The sequence below is a fragment of the Thamnophis elegans genome, chromosome 6 (assembly GCF_009769535.1).
Source record: "Thamnophis elegans isolate rThaEle1 chromosome 6, rThaEle1.pri, whole genome shotgun sequence".
In the NCBI taxonomy this organism is placed as follows: domain Eukaryota; kingdom Metazoa; phylum Chordata; class Lepidosauria; order Squamata; family Colubridae; genus Thamnophis; species Thamnophis elegans.
Window position 1 is genome coordinate 63,335,165 of NC_045546.1, and position 22,151 is coordinate 63,357,315.

The 22,151-nt window shown below is 43.7% G+C and overlaps 1 protein-coding gene across 1 annotated transcript in view; it reads left to right on the forward strand.

Annotated features, from left to right (window-relative positions):
• The window catches only part of CFAP47 (cilia and flagella associated protein 47), a 72,923-nt gene that overhangs the window by 40,352 nt on the left and 10,420 nt on the right, over positions 1 to 22,151 (forward strand). Inside the window, 3 exon segments of the mRNA XM_032220387.1 lie at positions 9,277 to 9,445; positions 9,749 to 9,901; positions 21,801 to 21,984. Of these exon segments, the coding sequence (XP_032076278.1) occupies positions 9,277 to 9,445; positions 9,749 to 9,901; positions 21,801 to 21,984 (506 nt within the window).

A 22,151-nucleotide genomic window follows, 5' to 3' on the forward strand; every position in this document is an offset into this window, starting at 1 on the left:
TTTCCCCATTTTTTCATCTCTACATATATTATGTGCCATAATGCTTCATAATTATACTTATATAATTTCCCATTTGAAGTTGTAATATAAACTCCTAGATATTTTTTACTATCTCACATCCTGTTATTCTTTCTAATTCTTTTCTTTGATTTGTGTTCATATTTTTAACTAACATTTTTGTTTTCCCTATATTTATTTTAAACCCAGATACTTGACCATATTGATTAATCATATTCATTAAGGCCTTAGTAGATTTCCCTGCTTGGGTTAAAGTTACAACCAAGTCATCCGCAAATGCTCGTAATCTGTATTTGTGATGCCTAATCTTAATTCCCTGTAAATCATCTGACCCCCGTATTTTATTCAGCAATAACTCCAGGGTTAGAATAAACAATAATGGCTATAGGGGGCAACCCTATCTTGTACCTTTTTCAATTTTAAAAGGTTCTGTTAAGCTTCCAGTAACTGTAATTTGTGCTGTTTGTTCCTGGTATATTGCCTTGATAGATTGTATAAAGTACTCTCCAATTTGCATCTTTTGCATTATTTTCATTAGAAATTGCCAATTCACTCGATCAAATGCCTTCTCCACGTCCAGAAATATAAGCGCTGCAGGGACTTGGTTATTCTTTCCCAAATACTCCAATATATTAACAATTTGTCTTACATTACTTCTCATTTGTCTCCCTTGTATAAAACCAGTTTGATCATTGTGAATCAGTTGCTGTATAGCTAACATCAATCTGTTTGCTAATATTTTGGCAAAAATTTTGTAATCTGTGTTGAGTAATGATATAGGCAGGGGTGGGTTTCAACCGGTTCGCGGCAGTCCCCGCAAACCGGTTGGTCGGTGAACCCGGAAGTAAGTAACTTCCGGGAACGGCAAAGGGCCCACCCACCCGCGCTCCTTACCGGTCTTTGAAGGCTTCTGCGCTTCCACGCAGGCGTATGGCACATACAGCGCCTGCGCGATTCTCCGCGAGCAGCTGGATGGCACATACAGCGCCTGCGTGTGTCTCCGCGAGCAGCTGGAGCATCGCGCAGGTGCTAAGATGCATGCGTGAACTGCGCGTGTGCACGAGGACGCCGCCGGCCCCGTTCCAACCAAACCGGTTGGAACGGGATTAGCAACCCACCCCTGGATATAGGCCTATAATTTTTTGGCTGGCTAAGATCTTGATCTTCTTTGGGAATAAAGGATATAAAAGCTGTTCTCCAAGATGGAGGTACCTTTCCTTCCATTTGGATTCTGCTAAATAATTCCTTAAGAGGTTCTATCATTTCTAATTGTAAATTTTTATAGTAAACCGCTGTCAAACCATCTGTGCCCGGTGCTTTCCCAGCTTTTAACTGTTTAATTACCTGGATGATTTCTTCCAAAGTTATTGGTTGGTTCAATCTCTCCCTTTGCTCATCTTTAACTATAGGTATTTTTTCTTTCTCCAAGTATCTATCTATATCTAAACCTTGTATTTTATCACCCGTGTACAGTCCTGCGTAAAATTCTAAGAAGGCCTTTTGGATCATATCCTGTTGATGAACTTCTTTGCCTTTATAATATATTTTTTGTATAGTACAAGATTTTTGTTTTTTCCTCGTCATATATGCTAACCATCTGCCTGATTTGTTTGCATTGCAAAAAGTATTATGTTTAGCATATAACAAGTTAGTAGCCACCTGATGTGACATCAACATATTAAATTGCGCTCGTAATAGGGTAATTGCCTCTTTTGTCTTCTTGTCACCTGGGTTGGATATTAACTCCTGCTCTTTCTTCTTTATCTCTTCCTCTAGTTCCTTTCTTTTTTCCCCCTGTCTATGTCTATGTAGCTTATTTACATTTATTAGGACTCCTCTCATATACGCTTTGCTTGCATCCCAAACCATTTCCATAGATGTACCCTTGTTCATATTAAAAAGAAAATATTCTCTCAGCAATTGTTTACATTCATTGACATTTTTCTCATATCTAAATAAATTTTCATTTAACCTCCAACACCTTCTAGATTCCTTCCCATATTCCAATTCCATCCAGACCGGGTTATGATCTGTTAAGGCTCTGGAACATATCTTCGTCTTCTTTACCTTAGAAAGCAAATCATTTATAGTTAGTATAAAGTCAATCCTAGAAAAAGATTGATGTCTATCAGAAAAGAATGTAAAGTCCTGTTCTTTAGCATTCCTTTCTCGCCAAATATCTCTTAGCTCCAAATCATCCATCATATCGAAGAAAGACTTAGGTAGTTTCGCACGTGTTTGGATATTTTGCAAAAGACCCTTCTTATCTTTCTTGGTATCCAAAACTCCATTCCAGTCACTCATTAATATGCAGGATCTATAGTCCCATTGTATTGACTTCGTACGGAGCATCTTGTATAATTTTTCTTGTTGTTGATTAGGGGCATATACTCCCATTAAGAGTATCTTTTTCCCTTCTAATAATAGTGTCAGCGTTCCAAGTATCATGCAGAATTAAATCAGAGTCCAAGGCAAAACGATCCTTTTTGTTCCAATTTAATAAGACAGACATTTTAGGCACATCTGTGTTAATCCCAATACTGGAAATGGCATCAGAATTCCACCCAGTTAAAAGTTCATGATCTTGTCCCCACACCCACGGTCCATCACATGGTCCAATCTTGTGCATGCGCAAGGAAGATGGCTGCCTGAGCTTTGCCGCTCAGGTTTCAAGAGGGAAAAACGGCCAAAAATAAACAGAACCGAAGCCTAGAAATTGCAGTGAAGTGAAGAACTCTTCAAGAACAACACAAGAGGTTTTGGAGAAGCGGCTACCTGGAAGAGCGTTGCTCTTGGATGGTGCTGCTCTTGGAGGACGACTCCTGTTCCGACCACCGCGACCTCGGCCCCGCTGCCTCGGGGAGCTGCTGTGCCTGGGCTGCTGAGCCTGTGCTCCGCTGCCTCGAGGAGCCGGTGAGTCTCTGTCGGTGTGCCATAGGACTGGGCGACCAGCCTCCTCTGCCACCGCCGCTGCAGGGCTTCTCGGGCGACACAGTCGCAGGACCTTCTCTGCCTGACACTCTGGCTGCTGCGGCCTCGGTCAGCTTCCTCCGCTGCTGCCGCTGCCGTCCACTCCTGTCCCTGGCGCAGCTCTTTGGGCGGCGCCGCCCTCTCTGGCTGCCTCGGACTCGACGCCGCCATTCTGGGGAGCCGGTGTGCCCTGAGACTGAACGGCCGTCTTCTTCCACCGCTCCTGTTTCCAGACGTGGCCTCTGCTTCTTCTCCGCTTCGGCCCCTGGGACAACGCCGCTGTGGGGGGCCTTCTTGGACAACGTCGCCGCGGGGGACCTTCTTTGCTCGCCACTCCGGCTGCTGCAGCGGCCATAGGGAACTTCTGCCATGCCGGCTGCCTTGCGTTCCGCCCTTTGACTCACAACCATTGCAGAGGATGGGGGATGAGGAAGACGGGGATGGGGAGCCTGCCCCCCCTCCAACTGGCGCCAACTCCCTCAGCCGCCTCAGACTTTCAGACATTCTTCCAGGCCCCGCAGGAGAGAAGAGCGAGGAACCCTTCCCTCCCAAACCACTACCGGCCCCAGCCACTTCGAACTTGCGCTGACTGCCTTTTGCGTATTTAAGATCTGTGTTTTTAGCCAGTTTGCTCAGTGCATGAATGTATGAATGTGAGCGAGAATGTGCCCACTTTTTAACTTAATTAATTATTGCATTGTTGTACTGTATTTTAATGATTATTGTGGGGTGTGGATGAGGAGAGTGTCTGATTGGTGCATATGATAGGACCGGGAGTGCGACCTGGAGCCCCCTCCACTGAGTGCAGAAGCAGAAGTGGATGGGGGCCCAGATTCGCCCCCCGTCCTGGAGTGAATGGTGTGTGTGGCCTGCTGGGAAGAATGGGGGCCATTGGGAAGGGGGGAGGGTCTATGGGGATGGGGGAGGGTCAGAGCATTTTGGTTACGACTGGGAGGGGCAGATATGACGGGAGCTATAGGGCTAGCCATTACCGGGGAAGAAGGACTCGCTACATTACAGCGATTCCTTATTCCAGCGCCTCAGGCTCAACTCAAGGACCTGGTGGCAGAGGAGATCAGGGCCCTGGTCTCAGGTTGCTGTTGCTAAATGCCAGGTCTGTGGTGAACAAAGCTCCCCTTGTCTGGGACTTAATATTAGATGAGGAGGCAGACCTGGCATGTATAACTGAAACCTGGCTGGGCCAAGAGGGAGGAATCCCCCTCTCAGAAATGTGCCCAGATGGGTTCCAGGTGCTCCACCAACCACGACATCAGAGAAGGGGTGGGGGAGTGGCAGTTATCATCCGAAGGTTGTTAGCTCCTCGCAGGATCCCTGCCCCAGAGATTGTGGGGTGTGAGTCTCTCCTCTTGAAGTTGGACCTAGGAGTTCAATTGGGCTTGTTCTTGATGTACATACCTCCCAGCTGCGTCACGATAGCCCTGCCTGTGCTCCTAGAGGCAGTAGCCAGGTTGGCGGTGGAGTTCCCCAGACTAATGGTACTGGGGGACTTTAATCTGCCATCTCTTGGTGAACACTCTGACAGGGCACAGGAGTTCATGGCTTCCATGACAACCATGGACTTGACCCAAGTAGTTCAGGGTCCAACTCATAGAGCAGGAAACACACTCGACCTTGTATTTCTCTCGGGGCAGTGAAGACGTGATCTAGAGTTAAGGGGAATAGAGATCTTGCCCTTGTCATGGTCAAATCACTCCTTGCTGAGGCTTGACTTTAGGATGCTACTCCCCCATTGCAGGGAGGTGGAGCCGATTAAGTGGTTCCGCCCCAGGCGGTGATGGACCCGGAGGGATTTCAGAGGGAGCTTGGAGGGATACCTGACTCCCTTGTCCACAATCTGACGGAGTCCTTGGTCGCTGCCTGGAATGTTGCGGCGGCTGAGGCACTGGATCAGATTGTGCCTTTGAGGCCTCTCCATGGCAGTGGATCCAGGAGGGCACCTTGGTTCACCGAGGAACTCCGGGGGATGAAGCGCCAAAAGAGACGCCTAGAGCGACGCTGGCCGAGGGAGAGTCTTAATCAGATTTGCTGGGATGAGTTTGAGTTTGTCACCCCTGAGGAAGTGGACAAGGCCATGGGAGCAATGAGTGCCTCCACCTGTTTATTGGACCCGTGCCCCTCTTGGCTGGTTTCGACCAGCAGAGAGGTAACACGAGGCTGGCTCCAGACGATTATGAACGCATCTTTGCAGGAGGGGTCTTTCCCACAATCATTAAAGGAAGCGGTGGTAAGACCCCCCCTCAAGAAGCCTTCTCTGGACCCAGCTATTCTCAAGAACTATCGTCCTGTCTCCAACCTTCCTTTTCTGGGGAAGGTTGTCGAGAAGGTGGTGGTGCTTCAACTCCGACGGACCTTGATTGAAGCGGATTATCTAGACTCCTTTCAGTCTGGTTTCAGGCCTGGGTACAGCACGGAAACTGTTTTGGTCGCACTGACCGATGATCTCTGGCGGGCTAGGGATAGAGGACATTCCTCTATCCTGGTGCTTCTTGACCTCTCAGCGGCCTTCAATACCATCGACCATGGTATCCTTCTGCGACGGCTGGAGGAGGTGGGAGTGAGAGACACCGTTTTACGGTGGTTCTCCTCTTACCTCTCTGACAGGTCGCAGTCAGTGTTGGTCGGGGGGCAAAGGTCGACCCCTAGGCCCCTTAAATGCGGTGTGCCACAGGGTTTGGTCTTGTCCCCCCTGGTATTTAACATCTACATGAAGTCGCTGGGCGAGATCATACGACAGCACGGGATAAAGTACCATCAATATGCAGATGATACGCAACTGTATCTCTCTGCCCCGTGCCAGCTCAGTGTAGCGGCGGACATGATGTGCCGATGCCTGGAAGCTGTCAGGATCTGGATGGGGATGAACATACTTGTACTCAATCCCGATAAGACTGAGTGGCTTTGGATGCTGCCCCCGAAGGACAGCCTAGTCAGTCCATCCTTAATCCTGGGGGGTGAAAATTTACACCCCTCAGAGAGGGCCCCCAATTTGGGAGTCCTCCTGGATTCGCAGCTGACACTGGAACACCATCTGTAGGCTGTGACCAGGGGGAGCCTTTGCCCAGGTTCGCCTGGTGCACCAATTGCGGCCCTATTTGGATCCGAAGGCACTTCAAACGGTTACTCACGCCCTTGTCACCTCAAGGCTAGATTATTGCAATGCGCTCTACATGGGGCTACCCTTGAAATGCCTTCGGAGACTGCAGCTAGTCCAGAATGCGGCCGCACGAGTGATATTGGGTGTACTGAGGTACACCCACGTTACACTTGTCCTCCACGAGCTGCGCTGGCTACCAATTGGTCTCCAGATGCAATTCAGGGTGTTGGTTATTACTTTTAAAGCCCTACATGGCTTAGGGCCAGCGTACCTGTGAGACCACCTACTGCCACATACCTCCCAGCGGCCAGTGAAATCACACAGATTGGGCCTCCTTCAGATGCCGTCAGCCAGACAATGTTGGCTGGCGGCTCCCCGGAGGAGAGCCTTCTCTGTGGCTGCTCCGACCCTTTGGAATGAGCTACCCCCAGAGATCCGGACCTTACCCGCTCTCATGGCCTTCAGGAAAGCTGTTAAAACCTGGCTGTCCGGCAGGCCTGGGGCTGTTGACCTCACTGTTTAGGTCCAGCCCTGATTAGAACGAATGCATGTTGTGATTTTAAATCTGTCTTTTTTATTATTTCTTTCTTCTTCCTTCTTCCTCTTCTTTTTGTAAGCCGCCCGAAGTCCTTTGGGATTGGGCAGCATATAAATTCCATTAAACTTAAACTTAAACTTCCATGCTGGCGGCCATGCCCAGCTTCTTCCGGTCAGGTGTGAAAGTGCAGAGACAAAGGATGACCCTGACTTCTAGCAAAGAATGAAAACAATACATTCCACAATTCTACTCCTTCTAATCCCCCCTCCCATTGACTATACTTAAAGAAACAGCATAATGAAATAATAGAAAGTGTGGCAGGCCAAAATTCTAAAAGGAATATAAATGCAGGTCTGACAAATAGTTCTATTGCAATATATCTTCCTTGAGAGTCTGCTTCAGTTAGTTCAGCCTTTATGTCCTTTCTTAGGTATATAACTATACCATTTTTCTTCTCCGAGGCAGAGGCCACGAAATGTTGTCCGAGTCTTGCATTCATCAAATATTTCTGGTCATTTGTTCTAATATGTGTTTCTTGCAGGCAAATTACATCATTTTTGAATTGTTTCAAATAATGTTTTATTTTTTTCCTTTTCTGTGGTGAATTTAAGCCATTGACGTTCCAAGTTAAAAATTTAATTGTGATCTTTAGCTCCCTGAAGCTTTTTAAGAGCCACCTGGAAATCCTGTAATTTGATTTTCCGCCTGGCTCCTCCCTCCGCTTCTGAGCTAATATTTATGGCTTCTTGAGCCGTTGTCTGGGCTTGTTGCATCTTTAGTTCTTGTTCCTTACGTCTGGTAGCCACTCGGGTTTGTCTTTGCTCCTTGACTCCTTCTAACTCTGCCAGAGGATTCAAAACATGGGCCACCTCCAATGATCCTTGGGCATCTTGCTGTCAGGCCTCTCCTGCTTGCTCCCTTTCTCTAGATCCTGGAGATGAGGGATAACCAGCCTTTAGTATGTTGCTGTAAAAATCTCTGGCCTTCCAAACTGAGTTAAGTCGGTGTCTTTGTCCCAGGTAGTTGACCACTAATCCGGCTGGGGCCTCCCATCTGTATTGTAGCTGGTGGTTTTTGAGTTTGTCCACTAGGAATGCATAGTCTTTCCAGGATCACAGCATTTTGGGTGGGATTTCCTTCAAAACTATCACCTCCTGGCCCTCAATCTGCAGCTTGGTTTTATAGGACTCTTGTAGTATCAAGTTCCTTATATTCCTTGTGGCAAAGTAGACTACAACTCTCTTGGGAGTTATTTCTGTCTGGCAATCCATGAGTTAATGTGGTATATTTTGTCTATTTGCCAGTCATAGTCCTTTCTTGGTTGACCTACTAATTGATCAAAGGCTTCTGAAAGAATCTCCTTCAGGTTTTCTTGATTATTCTCTTTAAGGCTTCTTATTCTCAGAGCAAGTTCCATCTGCCTATATTGTAGCATTGTGATTTCAGTTTCTGCATCGTGAACCTTGTTTTGGACTTCCTCCACTTTATTTCATAAATTAACATTAGACTCGTTAATTTTTTCACTTTATCATCCAATAAAGATACGTAGCCAGACAAGCCTTTAAAGGCTTCCACAATATCTTCTTTGATCTCTTGGTTGCAAATCTGAATTAACTCTTTAATCTCCAAAATCTCCTCCGAGACCTCCTTGAAGGCAGCAGAAACCTTTTCTTGTATTTTAAGTTCTAAAGCAGCTGCATGGTCTTTTAGAGCATCATTTAAAACTCTTTGCAGCACCTCCTGGGTTAAAACTTCTCCAGCAGGAGGAGAGGGAGTAGTAATGACTGTAATTTATTTGTCGGGGCTGGAGAGCTTCCAGCACTCTTCGAGGCCATTGTTGTTTTAACTTGTTTTGAAGCCATTTCTAACCTTCAATCAACCTTATCTTCCACCAAATTATTAAGTCCAAACAAACATTTTATTCCAATTATTACTCTTGTAGCTTGCTAATAAATCAATGCTGCTTTAAGTGATTTTAAGCTCTGTAGTAGATTGTTAAATTACGATTCGGCCCCACCTTCAAGACTCTGGCGCCATTTTATCTTCTGTCTCATTAGTTTTAATAGAAGGAATTTCTAGAAAATGGAGTTAAAGTTTACATATACCTACAGTTGTAAATTCTCCAGTATCTGCTCTGCTTGCTTTTTGCTCAGATGTAAATCAAACGTTGAGCAGGGATGATCGTGAGCCTTGGTTTCTGCGGAAAAGCAGAATGAGTCCCGGGTGTGGAGTTTGCCGAGTTACAGGGGGGCTCGTGCCTTCCACACCCCAGAATTATCTCCTGCGGGGTTAATGGAGCTCTCCCCAAGCTCAGCAGGTCTCCCCTTTCCTCTTCACCCGAGGAAAGGGTTATCAATCTGTCAGACGGCTGATATACGCTGTCCAAACAGTGTAACGCGATCTCGGGGCTGGAGCTACTCAAAAGAGCTGCTCTTCAGGCTGCACGACCACAGGAAGCTCAGATATGATTCTTAACTGAATAAAATGTTACTGTGAATTAAGTATTATAGAATTTGTGTAATAAAATATAATAATTTATATTTTGGTTTGCTTGTCCTATATAATACGCTTTTTTTAAAAATCCTGTCTCAAGGTTTACCCCCATTGATTTCCAATGCTACTGGGATATTTATAGCTAACAAGAGGGATCAACAGAGTGATGTTGCACGAATAGTACTACTTAAGGCAGATAAAACACAATTACATGCTCACCGGATTAATAGGAACTTAAGCAATGAACTAGTAGCTATGCCCAATGATCGTCCAGCCAGCATACGACCTGCTGAGTGGAATAAGGATTACAGGTAATATAAATAATGATGATCTTGAGACATATTATGTTTATTATTTTATATGATTTTTTTGCCATAGTGAATATTATGTTTATATTGGAAATTTATTATCTTCTATTAGTGATTTTTATTTATGCAGAAGTATATGTGCTGTTAAATTAAATTCCAATTATTTTGTCCATGTGTGTGTGTGTGTCCCCATGTGTGTGTGTGTCCGTGTGTGTGTGTGTGTAAAAGGACTAATATTTTGTATCTTCAATGTATATTTAAATATTCCATGTAGTGATAAAGTTATATATCATTGTTCTGATTTAGGACTATTTTCACAAAAACTTCCAGATATTGTTACATAGATCCAGAGTTCTCTTACACAGTATATGAAGAACTGGAAAAGCAAATGAATACAGAGTACTACGCAGACTACATTCACAATTTAAGAAAAGTCCGTTTAAAAAAAAAAGAAGCTCAGTAAGTTGCTTCTAGATTAAATACACAATCTATAATACTGAAATATTTATTATATATCTTTACTTATTCGAATGACTTTAAATATCCACTTATTCTACTAAGCATTTGGAAAACAATGCTTCAAAAAATAGAGGCAGAAAGAGTCTGTAGTCTTCAAAATAGTTGTGTCTTTTCCTGAAATCATTTATGACAGTGTTTCTCAGCTGGGGTTCGGTGAAACTCCAAGGCCGTGATGACGAACCTATGGCATGTGTGCCACAGGTGGCACACGGAGCCATATTTGCTGGCTTCCCAGCCATCAACTGTCAGCATGTGCATGCCGTCCAGCCCCCCCTCCCCCACTCAAGCAGGAGATCCTATACCATTTCTGACAAATGGCAGTCCAATCTCTTCTTGAAAGTCTCAAGTGCTGAAGCCCCAACAACTTCCGAAAGCAAGCTGTTCTACTGGTTGATTGTTCTCACTCAATAAGTTCCTCCTTGTTTCTAGGTTGAATCTCTCCTTGGTCAGTTTCCATCCATTATTCCTTGTCTGGCCTTCAGATGCTTTGGAAATAGCTTGACCCACTCCTCTCTGTGGTAGCCCTTCAAATATTGGAACACTGCTATCATGTATCTTCTGGTCCTTCTCTTCAGTAGACTAGCCATGCCCAGTTCCTGTAAACATTCTTCATATGTTTTAGACTCCAGTCCCCTAATCATCCTGGTTGCTCTACTCTGCACTTTTTCTAGAGTCTCAACATCTTTTTTATAGTGTGGTGACCAAAACTGGATGCAGGACTCTAGGTGTGGTCTTATTAGGGCTTTATAGAGTGGTATTAGTACCTCACTTGCTCTTGATTGTATCCCTCTGTCAATGCAATTTACGATTGCATTGGCTTTTTTGGCTGCTGCTGCCCACTGTTGGTTTAGCTGGTTGTCCATGAAGACTCCAAGGTCCCTCTCACAGTCACTGTTATTAAGCCAGTGGTGGGTTTCAAAAATTCTTCGAACCTAATCTGTGGGTGTGGCCTCCTTTGTGGGAGTGGCTTGCCGCCCATGTGACCGGATGGGAGTGGCTTGCCACCCATGTGACCGGATATGAAGATGCCGACGACACTTGTCAGAACCACCTTAAATTACCTCAAACACAGCAGTGGCATGCATAAGAATATGATGTAAACTTGTTTTTTAAAAGGCTTCTTTGGTTTGTGTTAAAACAACTTCAACACACGCAATGTTCTGATTGCACCACAAACGCAGTAGTCATCCTTACCTTTCACAGAGGCACTGAGTTTTATAAATATGAGCATGATAGTGTAGAATAATCATATCCAAGGACCAGTGGTGGGTTTCAAAAAATTTTGGAACATCTTCTGTAGGTGTGGCCTGCTTTCTGGGTCCACTGGTGGAACCTCTTCTAACCGGTTCGGTAGATTTGACAAACCGGTTCTACCGAATAGGTGCGAACTGGTAGGAACCCACCTCTGTATTAAGCCTGGTGTAATGGCTCCTCTCCTAACTTAAGAAATTAAAGACTCTTGAAACGGATTATTTCAAAAGGAACCTTTAATTAAGCAGAATGGAAAACCATTAGAGGCAAAGGAGCATCTGAAGTCCTTTAGGCAATGCAAGTGGAATTAAACTTTGGCCTTAATTTCTTTGATGGCTGCAATGACTTCAGGAATTTTGTAGATAAGTGTACTCTATCTCCAACATGGAAAGGTTTGGGGTCTACTCTTTTTTTTGTCAGCTTGGTTTTTAAAAGCCTCTAGCTTCCTGTAAAGCTAATCTAACTACTGGCCATGTGTTTCATAGGTTGTCTATCCATTCTTTAAGTGAGAGGATAGTGGGTTCTTCTGTGGGTAGTTCAGTCATGGTGTTGAAATCCTGGCCTGTTGCTACTCTAAAAGGGGTGAAACCAGTGCTTGAGTGCACAGTGTTATTGAAGGCCACTTCTGCAAAAGGTAAAAGATCAACCCAGTTATCCTGTTGAAAATTAATAAAACATCTTAGGTATTGTTCTAGAACCATGTTCCAATTTTCAGTTTGACCATTGGTACACGGATGGTGATTGGAGCTCAGTCCTTGGGTGGTGCCAAGTAAATTTAAGAATGCCCCCAAAATTTTTGAGGTGAATTGGACCCCTCTGTCAGAGATGATTCTCTGCGGGACTCCATGAAGACGATAAATGTGTATCAGGAATAACTTGGCTAGACTTTTTGCAATTGGAATCGTTTGTCACAATATAAAATGTGTCTGTTTTGAAAAGTCTGTTATGACCCAAATGACAGTATTCCCTGTGCTTTCTGGTAGCTCGACAATAAAATCCATAGCAAACTCCTTCCATGGTGCTGAAGGCTCGGCTACCTTCTGTAACAGCCCTGGCATTTTGCCTTGGCGTATTTTAGCTGCTGCACAAATTGGACAGCTGGCTACATAGCTCTCTATGTCCTTTTTTAGTGATCGCCACCAAAATTGCCTTTTAATTAGATGTAAAGTTTTTTACAAACCAAAGTGTCCCGCCAATTTGGAGTCATGGCACCTTTCCATTAAGTACAGTCTTTGGCTAGCTGGAACATACAACTTCGCTCCCACCCAAGCTAAGTTATCTTTCATCAGGCAGCTATCTTTGTGGCTCAAAAACCATTCATTGGTGGTTAAAGCTTGTTTAAAAGCTTTGGTGGTGTCATTGTCCTCCAATGTGTTTTTTCCCCCCTGGGATCTGGTGGTTACTTTAGCAGCTAGTTGATTTTGTTGTATCATGGGTTTGACTAGGTCTGGCTTCACATTATTGAATTGCGGTTTCCTGGATAGTGCATCTGCCAGAAACCCCCCCCCCCCCCGGGAGGTATCTGACCATAAATTCAAACCATTTAAAGTACTGAGCCCATCGTACTTACTTTGGGGAGAGTTTACTTGGGGTCTTTAGGGCTTCTAAATTTTTATGATCTGTCCAGACTTCAAAAGGGATCTTGCTCCCCTCTAGGAAATGTCTCCAAGATAAAAGAGCCCATCGAACTGCATAACCCTCTTTCTGCCAAATGGCCCACCTTTGCTCAGATTCATTCAATTTTTTGGATGTGTAAGTGCATGGTTGTAATTTCTCTTGCTCATTTTTCTGAAGCAGGACCGCTCCTATTGCCACATCGCTAGCATCCGCTTGTATGACGAACGGTTTCTCTGTGTCTGAGAGCTTTAGAATCGGCTCTGCTGAAAACAGTCGTTTAAGTTTTTCAAATGCAGTTTGGCATTCCATTGTCCAGTTTAAAGGCTGTTTCGGTTTCGTGTTATCCTCCCCCTTCGTTTTTAAGAGCTTGGTGATGGGGAGAGCAATCTGGGTAAAGGGCGGTAAAATTTGGCAAATCCCAAGAAACTTTGTAGCTGTTTACGCGTTCCTACAACACTAATTAATTAATTGCATAAACACTGCAGGGGCCCCTTGTAGTCCAAATTGATAGCATCCCAGAGGGGTGTTAAATGCCGTTTTCCATTCATCTCCCTTTTTAATTCGGATACGGTAGTAAGCCTCCCTTAAATCCAGCTTTGCAAAAATTCTCCCTTTTGCGAGGTGTGCTAGCATATCCTTCATGAGAGGATATACATTCTCCACACTGATAGAATTTAGGTTTCTAAAATCAATGCAGAGGCATTTAGAGCCATCTTATTTCTCTCTAAACAACACGGGGGTTGCAATTTTGGTCGGCCTAGTTCAATGAAACCCCTTGCTAGGTTTTTCTCAATGAATGTCCTCAGTTCTTCCAGCTTTCTTGGAGACATGCTATACATCTTGGGTTTAGGGAGTTTGGCCCTGGGTAGAATTTCTATCGCAAAAATCAGTGGGGTGGTGGGGAAGCTCGTCAGAGGCTTTTTAGCTAAAAACCTCATCCGTCCTTGTATTCTTTGGGTATGCCCTGGGTTGGCATAGTGTAAGCAGGCATTGCTGTTTCTTGGTGCTCTGCCCACTCAGTTTCTTGTTTTGGATTCTCAGCAGAGGTTACATGCATCTGCACTCTTACGATGTCTTGCTTCCAATTAATTTTGGGGTTCTATTTTTTCAACCATGCAAGACCCAAAACTAGTGGCCATTCCATGCCCGGTGCCACTATAAATGTAAGTATTTCTTTTGTGGCTTCCAATGCCAATCTGTAGGGACTCAGTGGCAAATGAAGCTGGCTCCCCCCCCCCCTGCTATTGACCCATCTAGTTGGCAAAAAGTTATGGGGCTCTTCAGCTTCCTTATATTAATCCTCAACTCCCTTACCAGGGTTGGGCTGATCAAAGAACAGGTGTACCCTGAATCCACTAAAGCAGAGATTTTTATCCCCCTCTCCTGGTTGTGGATAAACAGTCTTAGGGGGAGGGTAAGCGGTTTAATTGGTTTGCTTACCAGTGGTTTGGATCGCTCCCGGACGAGTATGGTTCCTCTTTCCGAGAGGCCGAGGTATCCTCCTCAAAAAGGGGAAGGGGTGGAGATTCTATGATCTCCCTGCTCCTCAGGGCCATTTCCTTCCCACGTTGGCCCGGTTTTATAGATTTCCCCCCTAATGCGTGCTCTGGTTTCCTAGCCGGTGCTTGAGAACGGCATTCTGCAGCTTGGTGCCCCTCTTTTCCACACTTGAAACAGGCTGAGGGTTTTGGAGAAAATGCCGTTTGCGGGTTTGAAGGCTCTTGCTTCAATTGGGGTGGGGATTTCTTCCACATTCACCCTGATCGGTACTGGTTCCTGGCCATGTCGAACTCTGCCTCTTCAGCAGTGAGATACCACTCATGTAGGTGGTTCAATGTCCCTCGGACCACGCAAGCATTGTAGAGGTCATCACTCAGCCCGTTTTTGAACCAGCTTACCAGGATATCTTCTGGCCAGTTCACACGACACTCCAAGTCTCGGAATTTTTTGGTATACTCTGCCTCTGGCCGGCGTCCCTGCTTCACAACTGTAATGCGGTCGCGTGCTTTGTGGTCTGCGAGGGGGTCTTCGAAACATCGGTGCAGGGCCATCATGAAATGATCGAAGTCCCGCAGTTCTGGCGCATTGGCATCATGTAGTGTCACCATCCATCAGGCGGCAGCTCCTTCCAGGGCTAGGGTAACCACTCGGGATCCTTGGGTTCTTTGGGAAAGTCATGCCCGTATTCTTGCATGTAGGTGAGCACGTGTGCCACAAAGAATCTCATTTTTTTGGGTTTCCATCCAACTTCGCCCCAAGGGAGGGGGTTTTCCTTTCTAATTGAAGGTTTCGGGGTTGGTTGGGGGTGCCTCCCAATCTATGCGCCACCTGGGGGGGAGGGTTCTTTGGGTTACTAGCTGTTGCTGCGGTGTCTTCTGCTTGATCAGTAGGACCCAGATGGGGGTTAGCTCCTTTGGCCTCTCTGCAGTTGCCGCCCTTCCCACGCCTCTTGGTTGCCGTTCTGGCTCCCCCCGGATGTTGAGATTTTCCAAAATCTCCATCACCAACTGGGTTACCTGTCTCTTCAGGCGATCCTCTCTCAGTGAGGCTTCATTTTGCTCCTCCTGGTCAGAGTGGGCTTCTAGCTTTACTTTCCACCCTGGGTTTCGGCTCCCTCAGGTAGGAGTGACTCCCCTGGATCTCCCATCCCAGCCATCTTCCATCCCGATTGACCAGCTGGGTTTTTTGGGGGTCCTCTAGGCTCACCTCATCCTCTCTGACAGAGTATATGGAACAGTTCTCTGGTTGGGAAGGGGTTGTCATCTCCCTCCAGCAATCAGCTTCTCCTTTTTCGCTGTTGTGCTCAGACATGGTTTGCAGGGTCCCCTCGGTAGAGCAAATGTCGTCTCTCCTGCTTGACCAATTCGCAGATGCTGCTTTATGTAATGGCTCCTCTCCTAACTTAAGAAAGTAAAAGACTCTTGAAATGGATTGTTTCAAAAGGAATCTTTAATTAAGCAGAATGGAAAACCATTAGAGGCAAAGGAGCCTCTGAAGCCCTTTAGGCAATGCAAGTGGGATTAAACTGATAATGACCCCTCCCCTTTGACAGAATGCAGACTCTGGCCAATATACAAGTGTGAAGATGTTTTCCTTAACTCTTCTGCCCTGAGAGTTGAATTAAACACATGTTCCCATGGCTATCTCTAGCTTGACATTAAAGTAAGATATCCCACATGGCCATCGTAAACATCCTTCCAGAGGTTCTGGGACCTCCAGCTTTCCAGCAACAGGAAATTAGTTGGAAAACTCAGTTGTTACAGATACTGCTAGTAATTTAACTCCGAGGTGCCCCCCCCCTCCCAATTGAATGGCAGTATCACGTAAGGGATCTGACACCTGGTTTCACCCAGTTTGTATGTATAATTTTGGTTTTTCTTACCTAAGTGTAGGTCTTTACTTTTCTCTACATTGAATTTCATTATGTTAGATAGGGCCCAGTGTTCAAGTCTGTCAAGATCCATCTGGATCTTGAGCCTAACATCTAGGGTGTTAGCTATTTCTGCCAGCTTAGTATTATCTGCAAATTTGGTAAGTTCCCCTTCTATTCCCTCATCTAAGTCATTTATGAAGATATTGAAGAGTACTGGGCCTAAGACGGGGCATCCCACTGCTGACTTCTCTCCATGTAGACTTAGCTCCATTAAGGACTACTCGTTGCGTACAGTTTGTCAGCCAGTTGTGAATCCATCTTTTGGTGAAGCTATCTATCCCACTTTTTTCTAGCTTTTGAAAAGTAGATTATGATCTACCCTGTCGAATGCCTTGCTGAAGTCTAAGTATTTCGCTGCTCTACTAATTTCGTCACTATGTTGAAGAATGAAATAAGATTAGTTTGGCATGTTCTATTTTTAACAAACCCGTGCTGACTGCTAGTTATTTCTTTACTTGTTTCTAAGTGTTGGCAGATCTCTTTTTTATTATCTTTTCCAATATCTTCCTGGGTATTGATGTTAGGCTGATTGGTCTGTAGTTTTCTGGGTCTGTCCCCCCCCCCTTTTTTTTGAAGATGGAAACCACATCAGCTCTTATAGCAATAGCAGTTAGACTTATATACCACTTCATAGGGCTTTCAGCCCTCTCTAAGCGGTTTACAGAGTCAGCATATTGCCCCCAAAAACAATCTGGGTCCTCATTTTACCCACCTCGGAAGGATGGAAGGCTGAGTCAACCCTGAGCCGGTGAGATTTGAACAGCCGAACTGCAGAACTGCAGTCAGCTGAAGTAGCCTGCAGTGCTGCATTTAACCACTGCGCCACCTCGGCTCTTTCCAGTCCTCTGGTAGTTCCCTGGTGTTCCAGGATCTTCCAGCTCCTTTAGAACACTGGGATGTAATCTGCCAGGTCCTGGTGATTTGTATTAATCAAGATCAGACAGGTCTTCTCTGTTTTTTTGTTGTTGCTGCTTGTTTTAACTTTTATTTCCAGTCTGTTATTGACAGTTATGTTTCTGGTAGGTTGGGCTATAGTTTCTTTTTGTGTGAAGACTGAAGCAAAGAATGAGTTAAGCAGCTCTTTCTCTCTGTTGCCTGTTACTTCCTTGCCGTCTTCTCTCTTTAGTGGACCAACTGTTTCCTTGATTTTTTCTTGTTGTTTATATGTTGGAAGAAAGGGTTTTTAAAATTATCTTTGACTTTTGTTGCAAATCTATAAATTCTGAGCCTTTGCTTTCCTGACTTTGTCTTTGCAGATTCTGGCTAGCTGCTGACTGTCTTAGTTGTGTGTCCCTCTTTCCATTTTTTTGTACTTGTCCTTTTTGTCTTTCAATTTGTCAGAGAGATCTTTGTGCAGCCATGCTGGTTTCTTCTTGGATTTCTTGTTTTTCTTTTTCAGTAGTGTTGTGCTGATATGGGCTTTTATGATCAGAGTTTCCCAAGCTGCTTGAGTTGTTTAAACTTTTCATCCAAAGAATCTTTCCCAAGTTCGCTGTGAGTTTGTTAAAATCAGCTGTTTTAAAATCTAAGTGTCTGGTACAGTGGGGCAAAAAAGTATTTAGTCAGCCACCAATTGTGCAAGTTCTCCCACTTAAAAAGATGAGAGAGGCCTGTAATTGACATCATAGGTAGACCTCAACTATGAGAGACAAAATGAGAAAACAAATCCAGACAATCACATTGTCTGATGTGAAAAGAATTTTTTTGCAAATTATGGTGGAAAATAAGTATTTGGTCACCTACAAACAAGCAAGATTTCTGGCTCTCATAGACCTGTAACTTCTTCTTTAAGAGGCTCCTCTGTCCTCCACTCATTACCTGTATTAATGGCACCTGTTTGAACTTGTTAGCAGTATAAAAGACACCTGTCCATAACCTCAAACAGTCACACTCCAAGCTCCACTATGGTGAAGACCAAAGAGCTGTTGAAGGACACCAGAAACAAAATTGTAGACCTGCACCAGGCTGGGAAGACTGAATCTGCAATAGGCAAGCAGCTTGGTGTGCATAAATCAACTGTGGGAACAATAATTAGAAAATGGAAGACATACAAGATCACTGATAATCTCCCTCGATCTGGTGCTCCATGCAAGATCTCAGCCTGTGGGGTCAAAAGGATCACAACAGCGGTGAGCAAAAATCCCAGAACCACACGGGGGGACCAAGTGAATGACCTGCAGAGAGCTGGGACCAACGTAACAAAGGCTACCATCAGTAACACACTATGCCGCCAGGGACTCAGATCCTGCAGTGCCAGACATGTCCCTCTGCTTAAGTAAGTACATGTCAGGGCCCATCTGAAGTTTGCTAGAGAGCATTTGGATGATCCAGAAGCGGATTGGGAGAATGTCATATGGTCAGATGAAACCAAAGTAGAACTGTTTGGTAGAAACACAACTCGACGTGTTTGGAGGAGAGAGAATGCTGAGTTGCATCCAAAGAACACCATACCTACTGTGAAGCACGGGGGTGGCAACATCATGCTTTGGGGTTGTTTCTCGGCAAAAGGACTAGGTCGACTGATCCGTTTAGAGGAAAGAATGAATGGGGCCGTGTATCGTGAAATTTTGAGTGCAAACCTCCTTCCATCAGCAAGGGCATTGAAGATGAAACGTGGCTGGGTCTTTCAGCATGACAATGATCCCAAACACACCACCCGGGCAACGAAGGAGTGGCTTCGTAAGAAGCATTTCAAGGTCCTGGAGTGGCCTAGCCAGTCTCCAGATCTCAACCCCATAGAAAACCTTTGGAGGGAGTTGAAAGTCCCTGTTGCCCAGCGACAGCCCGAAAACATCACTGCTCTAGAGGAGATCTGCATGGAGGAATGGGCCAACATACCAGCAACAGTGTGTGCCAACCTTGCGAAGACTTACAGTAAACGTTTGACCTCTGTCATTGCCAACAAAGGATATATAACAAAGTATTGAGATGAACTTTTGATATTGACCAAATACTTATTTTCCACTATAATTTGCAAAAAAAATCTTTCTAAATCAGACAATGTGATTGTCTGGATGTGTTTTCTCATTTTGTCTCTCATAGTTGAGGTCTAGCTATGATGTCAATTACAGGCCTCTCTCATCTTTTTAAGTGGGAGATCTTGCACCATTGGTGGCTGACTAAATACTTTTTTGCCCCACTGTATCATTATGTTCTATTACTTGTGTTTCTGTTATGTTGAATTCTAGTATGACATGGTCACTAAGTTCCCTGCAGTTTCAACTCCCTCTATCACTTCTCTGTTTGTAAGACTTAAGTCCAAGATGGCTGTCCCTCTAGTTCCCTCCTCTACCTTTTGGATGATAAAGTTGTCAGCTAGGTTGGTTAGGAATCTATTTGATTTCTCACTTGGTGCAGAATTAGTTTTCCAATTGATATCAGGGTAATTGAAGTCCCCCATTGCTATAGTAGTGTGTTTCCTGCATATGTTTGTTAGTTGGTTGGCAAAAAGGATATCTATTTTTTCTGCTTGATTGAGTGGCCTATAGTATACATGTATGGCCATGTCATTCTTTTTTCCTTTGATGTTGATCCATATGCATTCTAAGAGGTTTTGTCTTTGGTTTCATGCAATTCTGTAGCAATGTAGTGGTCCTTTACATACAGTGCATCTCTACCTCCTTTTTTATGGGGTCTGGGCATTTGTGAAGATTTTGTATCCTTCTATCAGTATGTTCCAGTCCTGAGTTTCCTCCCACCAAGTTTCTGTTATTCCAACTATGTCGTATCTACTTTGTGTATTAATAGTTCAAGATCATCCTGTTTGTTCCCCAGACTTTGTGCATTTGCATATAGACACCTGAGTTCTTTATGTCTGACTCTGGGTATGCTTCCTATGTCTCCTATTTGGTGTTTGAGTTTGTCGTTCTTCCCATCCCTCCTTACTTTGTTATTTGCCTTGCTTTCTAAGGTTTTTTTTTTTTTTTTGGCTTGGACTTAGGTCCTGGAGATCCTAAAGACTGGTCTCCCTCCCCCATCAATTTTAGTTTAAAGCCCTCTTGATAAGTTGAGTCAGTGAGGTGCAACCCATCCCTGTCCAAAAGCCCATCTTGGAGGTAGTGCAGACCATGGTCTAGGAATCCAAAATTTTTCTGGCGACAGCAACGTTTTAGCCAGCAGTTCACTTCTAGAATTTTTTGTTCTCTTACCTGATGTCATTTCGTTGGCAGTACAGATGAAAAAACTACTTGTGTACCTAAGTTCTTGACTTTCTTGCCTAGCTGTTCGTAATCCCTCAATATTGTTTTCAAGTCCTTTTTTGTGTCATTCATGCGTACATGTAGTAGTAGAAAGGGGTAGTAGTCTGTCAGTTTTATTATTTTAGTTAGGTTCTCAGCGACATCTTTGATTTTAGCTCCAGGGAGACAACATACCTCTCTGGATATTTGTGTCAAAATGCATTGAATACCAAATTTCATGAGTTTCAAACCAGTTGAGTACCAAGGTACCACTGTATTAAGGAAGGGGTACTGGAGGTTGCAAGGTGTCATCTTCCTTCTAGTTTTGTAAAGAGGTCTCTGGGACAAGTAAGGGTAAATTAGATTTGGGGAAAAAGCTTCATGAAAGGAATATAATAATTTTGTAACTTCTGGCCTATATTTGAGCCTGTATGTGCAGGAATTTCCTACTGCTTGATAAATAGTTCAAGGGCTCCAAGTTGAGAAAGGTTGATTCAGCAGCTACAGTGGGAAAAGAAAAGGTAAGGCTGCTGCAAAGAAGCTGCAGATGACTGATCCCAAATACCCAAAACAAAACACCTCTTCAAAATTATTTCAAAAAGACTTTCAAGTCCTATTTTCTGTTGGATTTTTGTAAAATTTGTCTTAAATGCTGAAATAATTCTGTGTATCTAAATGAATATTAGAATATAGAAATCTATGGATGTTCCAGTTTTCCTTGCTTTAGCCAGTTATCAGTTCTGATTCTAACTGCTTATAAATTGATCTCACGTTTGTGGTGTCACTTCCATTAAGCTGTATTAGATTTTTAAACATGTTGTGCTGTTAACTACACAGAATTGTAAAATACAAATAAAATAAATAAGGGAATGCCTATTTTAATATCATCATCCACCAAGTCAATAATTTAAAAATACAGATTCCTGCTATATCAGAATTGATTGTTGTGAACTGAAATAACTGCCTCTCATTACTTTTGAATTGCTTGGCATTACATAGGCTCTACATAAACTTCTGGAGGACTCACATTATTATTTGTTCTTATAAGTGAGGCAAGAAAACATTTGTCCAGTCGTGATAAAATTGTTAAGATAATTGTACTTTTATATTCACTTTATAGAAAGTTGCCTTTGGAAAATAAGCAATAATTATTTTTGAAGAAAAAGTTCAAAGGTAGTCTCTGAACCGATTATCAATCAGAATTTTCAATAATGGTTTGGCAAAACATTTTGCAAGAATTTCCCCTTCATACTCATTCAATTAATAAAATCCAGCAAATAAGTCAAAATTCTGCAAAATTGTGTAATATATAGACTAGATAGTTAAATATGACTTATCTTTCTTTATTCTGATACAATAGGATATCCAAAATGCTTAATAATCCTGTGGACATAGGATTAAAGCCAGCATCAGGGCTAAAATCTCCTATGCTCAGAATTTTAAAGCATGATAACATGGAGAACGAAGCTGCTTGTGTAAACAGAAATAGCCTGTTAACTAGTAAACAGCTAGCAGAAATCAAATCTACATCTATACAAAAAGAGGTACGTTTAGTATTGATGAATATGGTATCTTACTTTTAGCCTGTCATCATATATTTGATTTATCATAAACTGTTTATTTCTGCTCTATTAACTATTTAAATGTACTTTTCATATTCTTTTGTGTATTTTCTCTGAAGTCCCATTAAAATTAATAGGATTTATTCCTA